The 15,073-nt window shown below is 36.9% G+C and overlaps 1 protein-coding gene across 4 annotated transcripts in view; it reads left to right on the forward strand.

Annotated features, from left to right (window-relative positions):
• The window catches only part of myh14 (myosin, heavy chain 14, non-muscle), a 57,180-nt gene extending 48,526 nt beyond the window's left edge, over positions 1-8,654 (forward strand). For 3 of the 4 annotated variants that reach the window (XM_056234834.1, XM_056234830.1, XM_056234833.1), the window contains 11 exons: positions 74-286; positions 400-612; positions 1,212-1,373; positions 1,588-1,716; positions 1,810-1,898; positions 3,325-3,448; positions 3,531-3,739; positions 4,266-4,374; positions 4,561-4,733; positions 5,806-5,832; positions 7,085-8,654. In XM_056234834.1, the coding sequence (XP_056090809.1) occupies positions 74-286; positions 400-612; positions 1,212-1,373; positions 1,588-1,716; positions 1,810-1,898; positions 3,325-3,448; positions 3,531-3,739; positions 4,266-4,374; positions 4,561-4,733; positions 5,806-5,832; positions 7,085-7,274 (1,638 nt within the window). In that variant the 3' untranslated portion in view covers positions 7,275-8,654. The remainder of the gene's footprint in view (positions 1-73; positions 287-399; positions 613-1,211; positions 1,374-1,587; positions 1,717-1,809; positions 1,899-3,324; positions 3,449-3,530; positions 3,740-4,265; positions 4,375-4,560; positions 4,734-5,805; positions 5,833-7,084) is intronic. The other variant, XM_056234832.1, reaches the window with a different exon arrangement.
• Positions 8,655-15,073: the final 6,419 nt, after the last annotated feature.

Raw genomic sequence — 15,073 nt, forward strand, 5'->3', positions numbered from 1 at the left:
AGTAAAAAAAATTGGTTAAAAATTGAGCAGTGCAGCTCCAAATATTCATCCCCCTTTGACCTTTAACCTTCAGTGTTTGGCAGAGGAGAAGGCAGTGAGTGCTCGGCTGCTGGAGGAACGGGACCGCGCAGAAGCAGAGAGTCGAGAGAAAGAAACACGCTTCCTGTCTCTCTCTAGAGCATTGCTGGAAGCAACAGAGCAGAGAGATGAGCTGGAGAGAACCAATAAGGTCCTTCGTGTGGAGATGGAGCAGCTCGTCAACGCCCAAGATGACGTGGGCAAAAATGTACAGCTTGCTTTTTACCTGTGTTCTTACACAGAGTTTATTAACATGTTATAGCATAGTAATAGCAAAAACATATTCTGTTCTTTGACTTTTGACTTCTTTCGCCTCCTCAGGTTCATGAGCTGGAGCGTTCTCGGAGGGCTTTGGAAACAGAGGCACAATCTCTGAAAGAACAGACCCAAGAGCTGGAGGATGAGCTGACAGAGGCGGAAAACGCTCGCCTCAGGCTGGATGTCACTCTTCAGGCCCTTAGAGCTCAGTTTGAGAGAGAGATCAGCACTAAGGAGGAGAAAGGAGAAGAAAAGAGGAGAGCACTTAACAAACAGGTAACTGCCCTCAGCAGAACGAAGAAGTGAAGGGATGAGATAGTCTCTGAAGATGTGCAGAGCTGAAAAGAATTGATCTTGAGCTCCTGTTTTCTCATAGCCTGGGAAAACGCAGACAACTTCCGGCAAATTTAGATTTGCTCTGAAAGTTAGTCTGGCAAAGAGCTCATTCAAGCTCATTTCCAATCCGCCGAAATCGAGGCACCAATCAGAAACGTTGGGGCGGGCTTTACACGATGACGACAGCGCTGGGATTTTGAAGCAGATTTTGTAGCCTACATTACAAAGATGGATGCCGCCGTCGAACATCACTCGTTCGAATCAGCTATCGCGTCTGTTTTAAGCGATTTGAACGTTTCCTTTTTGTTAAAAACCGAGCAAAGAACAACACTCTGAGATGTTTCTCCACCGCTCTGCATACGTCATCTCCTTCATCGCTCTGATTGGTTTTAGGTCTATCCGCGACGTCCGTTGGTGACGCCCCTCTGGAAATGATTTGTCTATGACGCTTTGCCAGACCATAACTCAGTTACAACTGAGAATGGTCTGGTTTTAACCAGGCTAGTTTTCTCACATTTCTTCTTCTATTACTTGTTCAGGTGCGAGAGCTTGAAACTATGCTTGAAGAGGAGAAGACTCAGAGAGCTCAGGCTTTGACGGTCAAGAAACAACTGGAGACCGAGCTGCAGGAGGCTGAGGCTCAGGTGGAAACAGCCAATCGGGGCAGAGAGGAAGCACTTAGACAGATGAAACGTCTCCAGGTTTGTCAGTTCAGTTCATTTTGAAATAAACCACAAGACATTTTTAAAAAGGTGTTGCTGAGAGCTGTGATATATAACCAGTTGCTTATTGTAGATCAGGACTCAATTATTTCATTACCAAGGCCAGACTTCATTCAAATAAACCAGGGGCCATATAAAATTCGATTGATTGACCCCTGATTGTTTATTTAATGTGTTCCTGTGTGTGTTTTAGACTCAGATGAAGGAGCTCATTCGTGAGCTTGACGAGACCAAGTTGGCTCGAGACGAGATCGTCGTCCAGTCAAAGGACAGCGAGAAACGGCTGCAGACTTTGGAGGCAGAACTGTTACAGTTGACAGAGGTGTGTTGCCCTGCCTATGTAACCCAGAAGATATTTGAAATGCATCTCCTTCATTCTTTTTTTCTCTCTCATTCGCTTTTGATACTCTCTCAGGAGCTGGCCGTTTCTGAGAGGCAGCGGAGACAGGCCCAGCAGGAGAGAGACGAAATGTCGGATGAAATTGTCAACACTGCAACTGGAAAGTCAGTATCTATTTGTGCTTGTGTTGAGGTTCAGTGACCCCGAGATATCTTTCTGTTTAGGGAGGATGAGATGAATTAGATGCTTTAGAATCAACACTAAACAGCACTCGCAATGCATTTAAAAATGTTCCTCTATTAAAGGAATAGTTCATCCAAAAATGAAATTTACCCAATGATTTACTCACCCTCAAGTCATCACAGGTGTATATGACATTCTTCTATCAGACGAACACAATCGGAGTTATATTAAAAAATGTCCTGGCTCTTCCAAGCTATATAATGGCAGTGAATGGCTGTTTATGTTTTGAAGTCCATAAAAAAGCATCCATCCATGATAAAAGTAATCCACAAGGCTTTGCTGGGGTTAAAATAAAGGCCTTCTAAAGTGAATCGATGTGTTTGTGTAAGAAAATATCCATATTTAAAACTTTATCGACTAAAATAACTAGCTTCCGGCAGAGAAAACCCTAGTTAACCCTCGCAGAGCCGTGTGGAGCACTTTTATCATGGATGGATGCATGATGGACATAAACTGCCATTCACTGCCATTATAAAGCTTGGAAGAGCCAGGACATTTTTTAATATAACTCTGATTGTATTTGTCTGAAAGAAGAACGTCATATACACCTAGGATGACTTGAGGGTGAGTAAATCATGGGCTAATTTAAATTTTTGGGTGAACTAACCCTTTAACTTTCTCAATACATGTTCCTTGTCTTATGTCATAATGTAATAATTTGTTCTCCATCTAAAACGTCTTTATTTTTTGGCTACACTACCATTTAAAGGTTTTGGGCCTGTATAATATATATATATATATATATATATGTATATATATATAATTTTTTTAAACAAATTAATGTTTTTATTCAGCAAGGAGGACAGTAAACTCATTTATAAAGTTACAAAAGATTTATGTTTCAAATAAATGCTGTTCTTTTTAACTTTCTATTCATCATTGTTTTCAACAATGATAATAATGAGAAATGTTTCTTGAGCAGCAAATCAGCATATTAGAATGATTTCTGAAGGATCATGTGACACTGAAGACTGGAGTAAACGATGCTGAAAATTCAGCTTTGCCATCACAGGAATAAATTACATTTTAAAATAGATTAAAATGGAAAAGTTATTTTAAATTGTAATAATATTTTGTATCAAATAAATACAGCTTCGGTGAACAGAAGAGACTCAAAAACTTTAAAAAATCTTACAAACCCAAATATGTGAAAGTTAGTGTATGTAACACCCACTTTCAAGTCCTTTCCTACAGATTAAAAATAAATAAATTTGGAAGTACTTTGAATACCAATATTATTGGCTATTATTATTCCCTTATGCACTGATGAATAGTGTGCAACACCAGGCCGGTTTATTAAAAACATAAATAGGACTCATGTTGTCTTTAACATTGTTTGCCCTGCAGATCTGCACTGTTTGATGAGAAGCGGCGTCTTGAGGGAAGAATCACTCAGCTGGAGGAAGAGTTAGAGGAAGAACAAAGTAATGCTGAACTAATAGCCGAGAGACACAGGAAGAGCACCTTACAGGTACACAAAGAAGTACACTATACTATCACACAAACACATAAAGACAGAGCACTCTACATCTCTCTCTCTCTCTACTTTTTAGGTTGAGACTCTTACAGTCCAGCTATCTGGAGAAAGGACACTTGCACAGAAGAGCGAGAGCGCACGAGAGGCTCTCGAGAGGCATAATAAAGAGCTGAAGACTCGTCTCAGCGAGATGGAGGGAACTGTGAAGGGGAAACATCGCCTCAGCGTCGCCGCCCTGGAGGCCAAGATAGAATCGATGGAGGAACAAATGGAGCAGGAGAGACAGTAAGAAAACAGTGGGGGGTGCTAAAGGAAAACTTGGAGGTCAAATGAACGGATGTCTTCTGAATGAAAAATGAAATCTGAATGATTTTCTTATTCAAGTTGAGTCACATTTATTAATATACGTAGCACTTCTTACAATACAAATTGTTTCAACGCAGCTTCACATTAATAAACAGGAAAATAAGTGTAATGCTGTAAAATTACAATCAGTTCAATGTTGATTCAGTTCAGCAGAATGTCAGAACTGCTCTTTTACATACAATTAAAGTTTATGGGGAGCAGTGCCTGCTAAGCTCTAAAACAAACAAAAACTATCATAAAAAGCGGCCTGTACAACTTGAGTGTGATATTCACGCGTTCCAAAGCCATTGGTGTGACTTAAAATAAAGCTTAAAAATAAAGCTTGACAGCTATGGCTACCATTTTTTTTAAATTTGCAATTTTTTAAGGTTCTACATTCACTGTGAAGAGCAAACCAGCAATGTGTCTGTTTTGTGCGTCCTCTCTTCATTTTCTCCCTTCCTAGAGAGCGAGCCATAGCCAATAAGCTGGTGCGGAAAACAGAGAAGAAACTGAAGGAAGTTTTGATGCAGGTGGAGGATGAAAGGAGACATGCAGATCAGTATAGAGAGCAGGTACTTTTTTTTTTCTTTTAAATGCCTATATTACATAACATATGTAGCTTCTGTTACCTAACCAGCCTTTGTTAACCTACTACACAAACCCATATCAGGATTTGCAGGATTCGCTTCAGGGCTGTGGGTCGTTCAGTACATCTGCAGTTCTACAATGATAAAATCTCTCTCTCTTTCTCTTTGTAGTTGGATAAGTCTATGGGGCGTCTCCGTCAGCTGAAGAGGCAGTTAGAAGAGGTGGAGGAAGAGAACTCTCGCTCCAACGCTCAGCGCAGGAAACTACAGCGAGAGATGGAGGAAATGAGCGACGGCATGCAGAGCATGAACCGCGAGCTCAACACTCTCCGATCCCAACTCAGGTAAAGATTTTGATGGTGTGTTGTGAAGTTTGCCATTTTGTGTGTACAATTCAAAGAGGGTAAAATTAAAAAGCAGCAAGCAAGTTGGTAACACTTTAGTTTAGGGTCCAATTCTCACTATTAACTAGCTGCTCAGTAGCATACATATTACTAGGATATTGTCTGTTTATTAGTACTTATAAAGCACATATTAATGCCTTATTCTGCATGAGCATATTACACATCCCTTAATCCCAGTACCTAAATTTAACAACCTTACTGACTATTAATAAGCAGTAATTCTGAGTTTGAGGCAAAAGTCAAAGTTAATAGTAAGTTAATATTGAAAATTGGACTATTGTGTGACCATGTTGTTTTGTTTTTTATTTAACCAACAAAAGACAACAACTTTCTAATGGCTCAGATTTGGTAGAAATAACTCCTTAAAGGGTTAGTTCACCAAAAAATGTAAACTCTTGTCATCATTTACTCACCCTCATGTCGTTCCAAATCCATAAGACATTTTCAGAACACAAATGAAGATATTTTTAAGGATCTGTCCCTCCATTGAAAGTCTATTCACCCAAAACTCTGATGCTTCAAAACGTTCATAAAGAGATTGTAAAACGAATCCATATGAATTGAGCGGTTTAATCCAAGTCTTCAGATGAGACACAACAGATTTATAATGTATGCTTTCATTCACATATAAACATTCATCAACGAACATGCATAAAGCACTCAAATTTTTAGTAAACTAGCTTGTGCGTTTGAAACAACACAAGTGTGAGTAATTGGGTGAACTAACCCTTTAAGGTGACAACATACATATATCCACTTTTTACAGTCTATATCAAATATCTTCTCATTGGCTGTGACTACATCGCACAGTTTAGTGTTCTGTGTGAATGGAAACATTGCTTGTTGCTGGAAACTTGTCACAATGCCTCTGGTCAGGACAGTGAAAGCTTCAGTCTTTTAGTTGTTAATACATATCCATTTTTTGTTGTACTGTGTGTGCATGTTTCATTGACTCATCTAATGTGTCTTGTGTCCATCCATATTTGTATGTTTGTCTCCTACACCAACTCAGCGTCACAGAACGGCAGAAGTCCGAACAGTAGGTTTTCATACTAAAGTGTCAGACTGTGTGTTTTGTGTTCCTCTCTGAGCATTTCCTGTCTCCTCTTGACTCTGGTGGTGTGTGCCCTGTTGAGATTAGAGACAGTCCTTTATAACTGATTTATTCTGAAGCATATCAAGATGGTGTAGTATACATTGGATTGTGGGTCACTTCCTGTTTATAATTGGTGATGAATCACAGATTCTCTGTTCCACTAATCATTTCAGTTTCCTCTTTTCCACCCTCTTTCTTTCTTCCAGTTCATAAACAGTGACCCCAAAAAGTATTTGAACACTTAAGTCACAATTCAAAATGTATGAATGTCTTTGTATTAGGCGACAAAATACCAAAATAACGCTTTTTGTTTTGTTTTGAGTTATTGTTTTGTTTTGAGTTTTTGTTTTGTTTTGAGTTTTGATTTGAGTTTTGTTTTGTTTTTTTGTTTTGAGTTTTTGTTTTGTTTTGAGTTTTTGTTTTGTTTTGAGTTTTGATTTGAGTTTTGTTTTGTTTTTTTTGTTTTGAGTTTTTGTTTTGTTTTGAGTTTTTGTTTTGGTTTGAGTTTTGTTTTGAGTTTTTGTTTTGGTTTGAGTTTTGTTTTGTTTTTGTTTTGAGTTTTTGTATTGTGGTTTTGTTTATAGAACAAAACATTTAAAGCAAAACATTTGACAAAAAAGTGATAACACTGTAAAAAAATAATCTGATAACTATTCTAAATTAACTCTTTCCCTGCCAGCGTTTTTAAAATAAAAAGTTGCTAGCCACCACCTGCATTTTTGATAATTTTCACAACAATTTCATAGCCCTCAGAATATCTGAACATACAGAGCCTCTGCTTTTAAACAATCATAAAAAGAATTATGCTAGCGTCATGCATTCTTTTTTATCAACACTTGAATGTGGGTAAGTGTGTCATAAAAAAGCAACATTTTGAACAAAAAGCTGAGAAAATCACGTTTTTTTCAAAGACTACAACGTGCATAAGCAATGCTTTTATCGCTTGTTTCTGCTCCTTTTTTTCTGTGCTTTGAACCGGAGATTCTGTACTCTTTATAGCAGAATTAACTGCTATTCTGCAAAAATTGCTTGAAAAGGTTATCATTTTTTGCAATAATGTTATTGCAATATGTAGTTCGTGTGACATAGTAAGCGTCTAAAGATAGCCAAATATGTTTCGGGGACACTGTCTATGTATTTTGCGTTTTGTGTATGAATTGCATGAGATTATTCTCTGTTTCTGTCTCTGTCTCAGGCGAGCTCCGCTCCCTATCTCCATGCGTGCTGGCCGGAGGGCTCTGGTGGATGACCTTTCTCAGGAGAACTCTGATTCTGAGGATCCAGGTGCTTCACCCACCCCGTCCAGCGGCCCGCCGGGTACCCCCACACCCTCAGACAACGCCCTGGGACCCCCTCCCCCCTACAGCCTTACAGACGCTGAATAAGAAGGGGGAGGAGTGAAAGATAAACAGTTTTACTGGTTTAACTCGCATAGCTTTTGCAATCGTACACATAACAGAACATCCATACAGTCACACATAAACTTGAAAGTAGTTAATGTGATTTATAGATTTTAAACGAACAGATGAATTAGCATGCAAGATGGAGAAAGCCGGATGCAGTATTCTTATAGTACTGTTTAAACCAACCAAGCAGTGAGTAAGGACTGCAGTTTTAAAGTCGGGGAGAAAAAAACAAAAAAAACATTTCCCAACATTTCTTGGGAAATACAAGTACTGTATATCGGTGCAGTATATCAGGCTTGATGTGGCAAAATTATGATGGCCACCTCAAGTTCTCTTTTAATCAATCAAAAGCCATGTGTTTAGGAGAAATTTGCATGTTAATGGCAATCAAAGGCCATTTGGTATTGCACAGATGACCCACCATCAGGCTAATATGCATCGGCTGTAGTCGCACAAGCCATCAAACCCCTCAAAGCCCTGAGAAACGTTCTCTCGCTCACTCCTAAAATAATGTCATGTTTGAAGAAATTGAGAACTGAACAGGTACAAGGATATCACTTTGGTATTTTAGAATATCTGTGTTTTACATTTTAGAAGTGACAGCTCTACTTCAGATAAATAAACAACTTTGCTTGTTGTTAAACATGATTTGGCAAAAGATGATGATTATGGAAGCCCATTTCCCCCCCAGAGTAAAAGGAAAAAAAGGGTTTTGCTACTTTCAATGTCACAGTTGCGACTTTGATTCTCATAATTGCGACTTTATTTCTCAATATTGTGGCTTTACATTTCACAGTTGTAAGTTTGTTCCTTGGATTTGCGACTTTATAAATCACAATGTGACCTTATATCTCAAAATGTGACTTTATATATTGTAACTGCTTCCTCAATATTGTGACTATAAATCTTGCAATTGCGAGTTTTTTTGCTAATTGTGACTTTACATCTCACAGTTGCAAGTTTGTTTCTCACAGTTGTGACTTTACAACTCACACATGTCAAAATGTGACTTTATATCTTGTAATTGTGTCTTTATATCTCAGTGTGACTACATCTTGCAATTTTCTTTCTCAATATCGTGACTTTACGTCTCGCAGTTGTGAGTTTGTTTCTACTAATTGTGACTTTATAACTCACAATGCAGCGCAATATCTCGTAATTGCGACTTTGTATCTCACAGTGTGAAAATTTCTTATTTTAACTCTTTCCCCGCCAGTGTTTTTTTATTTAAGTTGGCAGCCAACGCCAGCATTTTTGATAATTTTCACAAAACTTTCATGTCCCCCAGAGTATTTTGTTGAATGAATATCTGAACATAATGCAATTTATCAAAAGAAAGGACAGAGCCTCTGCTATTTTATTCTAGCTTCATGCATTCTATTTTATCAACACATAATTGTGGGTTTTCATTAAAAAAGAAGAATTGCAGTTGTACTTAAAATTTCTTTAAACAAAAAGCTGTGTTTTGAATCCGGAGTTTCTATCCTCTTTCAGAAGATGCGTAATATCACCTCCTAACGTATAACAGTGTAAACACGGAAAGCCGGAAAATTCTGTCAATGGCGGGGAAAGAGTTCAACTTTATCACACAGTTACTTTTTAATTTTTTTACTCTGAGGTAACAAGGAGCTTCCATAGATGGCAATTTATGTGCACAAAGCTATGATTGTATTAAACAGACAGAAAAGTGAGAAAGATAAAAATGCTGTTCTATTAAATGAATACACTACTAAATTGAGCCATCCATGATAGCTTTTATATCTTAGCCATAACCTGACCATAAGAAAAGAATGGGGATCCAGAAAATTAAAAAAATACATGAAATGACTTCTAACAAACAAAAAAAAGCAGCCAAAGTTGACAGATTTCACTTCCATATAGATTTAGCAGTAAAAGTTATTAGATATTTCTTGAAATATACTCACTCTGATCTCATTCAAACTTTAGTTATCAGTTCTCCCTGTTAAGTTCAGGGTATCTGTGCTGCAGATCGTTCCCTCTTAGAAACTGTGTGTAGATAGTTAGGTCGCTCTAAAGGGATGCTTTTGTGGGTAGTGACATAGATAGGTAGTTAGGATTTCTTAATTTATGTCTTAAAACATCGGCTCCAGTTTCAGACTACTGACTCGTTGTCATTTTTATCAATTAAGAGAATTCCAGTATGCAGTCTATTTATTTTGTTTTGTATTTTTTTTTCCCACTGCACATAGACATGACATGGTTGTTGTATAGTTTGCAATTTAAGTGAAAACAAGGCCAAATGAAAGATCTTGTGAGGTTGACTATTGACTACTGACTATTTTATCAGTCAGTAACACTGGACAGAATAAAAAAAAAATCATTTTCACCATATAAGCTGCAGTGGGCCTAGAAGAATATAACACACCAAACACAAACACATGCGTTTGAGACCATTTTGACAAGAGTGAGAAGTCTGTTATCAGGATTTCTGAGAGTTATGGAATGAACCTGGAAGACATGAACATATGACATCTTGCGTGTTTTTCCCAGGGGTCAAAGGCTGCTAGTTGCTCCTTAATTATATAATTATATCAATGTGATTTTTTTATTTTTTATCAAAAGGACATATTGTATTTTGTTTGATTGTTTGATCATTTTTGAATGTGGTACATATTTATGGATCAAAGTGTTTATGTTGAACACAATCTGAGGCATATGGATGACAAAAGGGACATTATTCTAGCTGTATGCATGTCAACAGTGCCTGTATCTGCAGAATATACTAAATGGATTCCATTGAAAATCAGTGAAATAATAAGAACGAGGTCTGGAATTTGATAAATAAATTGCAATATTAGGTCTCGCTGAACAATAATCTGACATCCTTCTCACGGCTGCTTTTTTTCATACAGGCTGTGATGTGATACATTTTAGAATACAATTGCTTATTGGTTGTTTTCATTTAATTGATGAATCCTTTGGCATGTCAAATGAAAGTTTTCTTAACCTTCACTGTATTTATGTGTCTAATATTTCCATTTTTCGATATTGTATGGTGATGAGCAAATTCAAAAAAGAATTGTTGTTTTAACTTAAAGTGTTTGTTCTGCCTTAATTTAAGTTTAGTTAACTCAAATATCCAAGCGGTCACAAGTTGACTAAACTTAAAATCTTAAGGCAGCACAAAAATGTACTTTTTGAGTTGAAACGAATTTTTTTTTTTACAGTATTGATACACAGGCTTACACTTGCTAGTTTTTCAAGTGATTCAATTTAGCAGTATTAAACTGTGAGTAATAATTGTTTGTCACCAATAAGTATTAGAACATATTTAAGATCTGTTCAGCCTGTGAAATTACAAGGTTCTTTGATTCCCTGATGCACTGATGGGTTTATTACACTGTTATTACCACAGTTGTATCTGTCCTATGAATCGGAAAGCAGGGTTTTCATATCAAATCATCAGATTACACTGTATGTAAAATGTCTGTAATAGATCACATTTTGATACTTTATTTGTTTTATTTGCCCCAATAATGTTTAAATTTTCAATTTTAGTGTATTTTTAATTGCCGATCTCTAGAATCAAGCTGGAATTGTATGCAGTGTTGACTAAAAGGGAGGAAACCATGCTGTTAAAGACAAAATGATAGAATCACACACGCAAGCCAACATATTTAAGCCTTGTACAACAGATTGTTTTTATTCAATACTTATTTGTCCATGTTAAAACACATTCGTAAATTATATCTGCCTATAATGTCTCTGACTGTTTGCCTTTCAAGCAACTCAACATTGCTGCTAAAATGTGTTTTGTCACTGACAAATGTACAAAGTCATTTTGATCGATTTGTGCATTTATCAGATAGATTTGCAGAGCTGCAAACTCAAAAATTCAATTAGGAGAGCATTTGAATAAATAAAAAAAAACAGTCATGTTTCTCAAGTCCTATATTCTAGTTTAATAAATGAGTCTTGGTATACTCAACTCGTGCTTTATAATGCAGCTTTGAACCAGTTTGAGATGAGTGGAAAATAGCAGAGAATATGTATGAAAAGGTATTAATACTCCAGGGGAGATGCGTGTGTGTGTATCTGAGGTGTTTCTGAAAAGGACTGTGTGCTTTTTTTGCATCTGTGGAACTTAAATTTTTAACCATGTAATTTATTTGATCTTTTGCTTTATTTTGCTAAAATGATAAAATGAGACCGGGGTGAATTTTAATATACCATTGGTTTTGAAATCAGTGTGGTTTATTTTCACACGAACACGCTATCAACGATTCACCATCAGTAAATGTGGAGGACCACTTACAAATACAATGAAAAAATCAATTATCAGTTTATTAACCAAAAGTAGATTATAAATGGATAAATCATAGTTGAATTTGACAAAATTATACTGTTTAATTGTTTTGCAGTATGCTAAGTTTAAAATTATTTTTAACAATAAAATTATAAACCAATAAATCACCTTTCAAATTGATAATAAATAGATATTTAAATTTTTTACATGTATAGGCATGGTTAATTATAACAATAAAATAATATAACTTCAAATAAATAAACATTTAGATAGTAGGGGTCCTATTATGCCCTTTTACGAAGTCTTGATTTTCTTTTTGGGGTGTTCTAGAATATGTTTTCATGCTTGATTGTTCAAAAAACGCATTATTTTTTCACATATTTTACATTATTACAGCACCTCTCTCCCCAGTCTGGCTCGAACATGCCGATTTCAATGAAGCCCCTCCTTCCGAAATACGAAATGTGCTGTGATTGGTTAGCTGGCCCAGTGTGTTGTGATTGGCAGCGTGTGTTCAGGGAATGCCCCGCCCCTCCATACCTGCCAGTTCTTCTCTAGTGTAAATATTAAGGATGGCGTCAATTTCAAACCAATTCGAGCCTGATTCAGACCCTGACAATGTTAACGAACAAGAGGATCGTGCAGAACGGATTTCATGCACAGACTTTGCAAGCACAGATTTCACAGGACGTTTCAGAGTGGTGTGTTTTTTTGTAATTATCTTATATATTATAAATACAATGTTATACACCATTTAATCGTGATATTTGATGGAAAACGAAGGTAATACAAACAGTAATCGATCAGAAAACCATGGTTAATTTTCCTAAGGAGCGGTGAACCATCTTACAAAAGCGAGAACTTACAAAGGCAACAGAAAACAAGCTGTTCTCCATAAAATGTGCAGCGTTTAAGTTTTAAACACTCTTAAGGTCAAACAAATGAATTTTGGAAATATAAAAACAGTGTCTCTTTGACATAGCGACAACACTATCTTCTGACATAGGCCAAACACATGTTTTTGCGTATTCCGTGGGCATGGATTATTAAAATGAGTAACATTATGACTTCATAAGATCCGGAAAAATCGCATTGTAGTCCAAACAAGCCGTTTGTTGTAGTTCTTAAAAGGGATTCTGTTAAATAAAATATCTCCCTTTGGAGTGGACTTTGTAACCTTGCAGATCTTTTTTTATGCTCAAACAGCAACATGGAAAAGCATAATAGGACCCCTTTAAAACAGTTTAATTCAGGGTCATAATGTAAATGTATAACAATAAATGTATTTATATATTTTTAAAATACATTTATAATTTAAAGAGTGGCACTCCTAGTCCTCTATAAAATGTTACAATACTTATACAGTCTTTACTACAGAAAAATATTTCACTAATTGAGAAATTCATTTCACAACACGGACAAGAACATTTCACAGAAATGATCATAAAATCATGAACGATATAAAGGTGCGGGCAAAATATCAATAGCGTTTGTATCAGCACATCTCTGAGTCACATTCAAACCAAGCAGCTTTCTGTTGTTCATTGACCAACCAGTCATGTGACCAACTTAAACATAAGTGAAATCTGCTTGGGGAACTTTTTCATCGTCACACAAAACTCCCGATCGCACAGATTCCTATTGAATTTCAAATTTGCTAGCAACGATAAATAACCACAACTTAATAATCAAACAATACAATAAAATTCATGTACACATTTCATAACATTATTGTCCAGTGACGGACCTGTACTTTCCAAACTCGTCCTCTGCAACAATATTACTGAACAACCAATCATCATCTAGAGGCGGAGTTGGAATTGGAGTGGGGTGGATCTTATGTAATGTTGCAGGGAAAGATCTAGCCACGCCCTCAAAGTTGTGACTACTCTGATTGCCAAAACACGACTCTCCTTTATGATAGCAAAAGCCTTCAAGGCAACACATTATGGGGCACTGGAGACCTGATCCAGTCTGGTTGAGATTCTCAACCTGTATAATACTTCTGATATCAGTGTCTTGCATTATAAGATACTGATCCGTTTCTGGACTTGAATAGTTCTTGTGTGAGCTTTTTAGAGGATGTTGTTCCCAGATGTCATGGTCAATCCGTTTGGATTGAGAGTCCAGCTGATTCTCAAGCGCCGGGAACATGTGGTGGCTTGAAACAATATCATCCAAGACAGACAAATCTGTATCTGAGTAACCATCTTCCTTTCCATTCGTCCTCGTGCAAGGCTCAACCCTACCAAAATGGCCCTCTAGGATGTTATTGTGGTTCATAAAATAGTTTGTTTGATTGTGATGGAAACTACGTCTATGTGGCTCTTGGTTGCAGAGAACATCAAATTCAAATTCTTGACCGTTTTGGCTCAAATTGCCGGTTCCAACGCCAAAACCTGTTAGGTTCTCTATGTCTGAATCCAGAGAGCTTGAAAATGTGCTGGCTTCCTGTAAATCTTCTTCACTGTGAACTATACACTCACCCATACATTTAGGATCAATGTTTTGGATCAGCAGATCTTCATGATTATCATAACAATCCAGTAATTCAAGGTCATCCATTATATCCATTTGAAGACTCTCAATGATTGTGCGATCTTGCGTTTGGACGCCGTGCTCAGCATCAATGAGCATCTGAACCTCCAAATCACATGAATCCAAAGACAAAAGTGAAATCACCGGGGAAGTGGGTGACGGGTCTGACACTTCAACACCTGTGGGGAACAACTTCATGTCTGAGTGTTTGGTGAGACATGGTTTTGAATACATTCTAGTTCTTTCAATGCTTCCCAACCAGGAGGACACGCTGTCCTCGAAGCTTTCTAAATCGGTAGATGGCGGTTGCCTTTCGAAGCTGTTGCCTTCAATTATGTGTCCAGGGTTGTTTTTTATTGCAGCATTACAGTTTTTTTCAGTTCTCAGATTTGTGGCTGTACCGTTGAAGGACTTGCACTGTGAGAAACTTTTATCAGCCACATTGGTCTCCAAAGTCCAGAGGTCACAGACATCTTCTTGTTGTTCAGGAAGACCTTCTGTTTTGTCAGCATTTATAAAAGTTTCAATAGCTGTAGAAAACAGAACAAGGAGTCATCAAACTGGTTACAGACCAGAACAAACCAGTTCTGAAAATAAAAGTAAGCTCTTTTACCTGCTTTTGAGGGTTTAGGTGACTGGTCTGTGACTTCTTTTGCAATGCGAGACAGACTGGGTGTTAGATGATCTGGGAGTTTTTCAGTCGAAAATAAAGCAGAAGCCAGCTTATGGTTCGCTGCCTCTATTTCTGCAAATTTCCTGTGTAGAGGCGGATGGAATATTAGTTATAATCATTTAATATATATATATATATATATATATATATATATATATATATATATATATATATATATATATATATATATAATTTTGGGGTCAGAAACATTTTCTGTCTTTTTTTTGTTGAAAGAAATTAATACTTTTATTTAGCAAGGACGTATTAAATTGATCAGAAGTGACAGTAAATACATTTTTA

Source organism: Rhinichthys klamathensis, unplaced genomic scaffold, assembly GCF_029890125.1.
Source record: "Rhinichthys klamathensis goyatoka isolate OS25496 unplaced genomic scaffold, OSU_Roscu_1.1 h1tg000407l_1, whole genome shotgun sequence".
Classification (NCBI taxonomy): domain Eukaryota; kingdom Metazoa; phylum Chordata; class Actinopteri; order Cypriniformes; family Leuciscidae; genus Rhinichthys; species Rhinichthys klamathensis.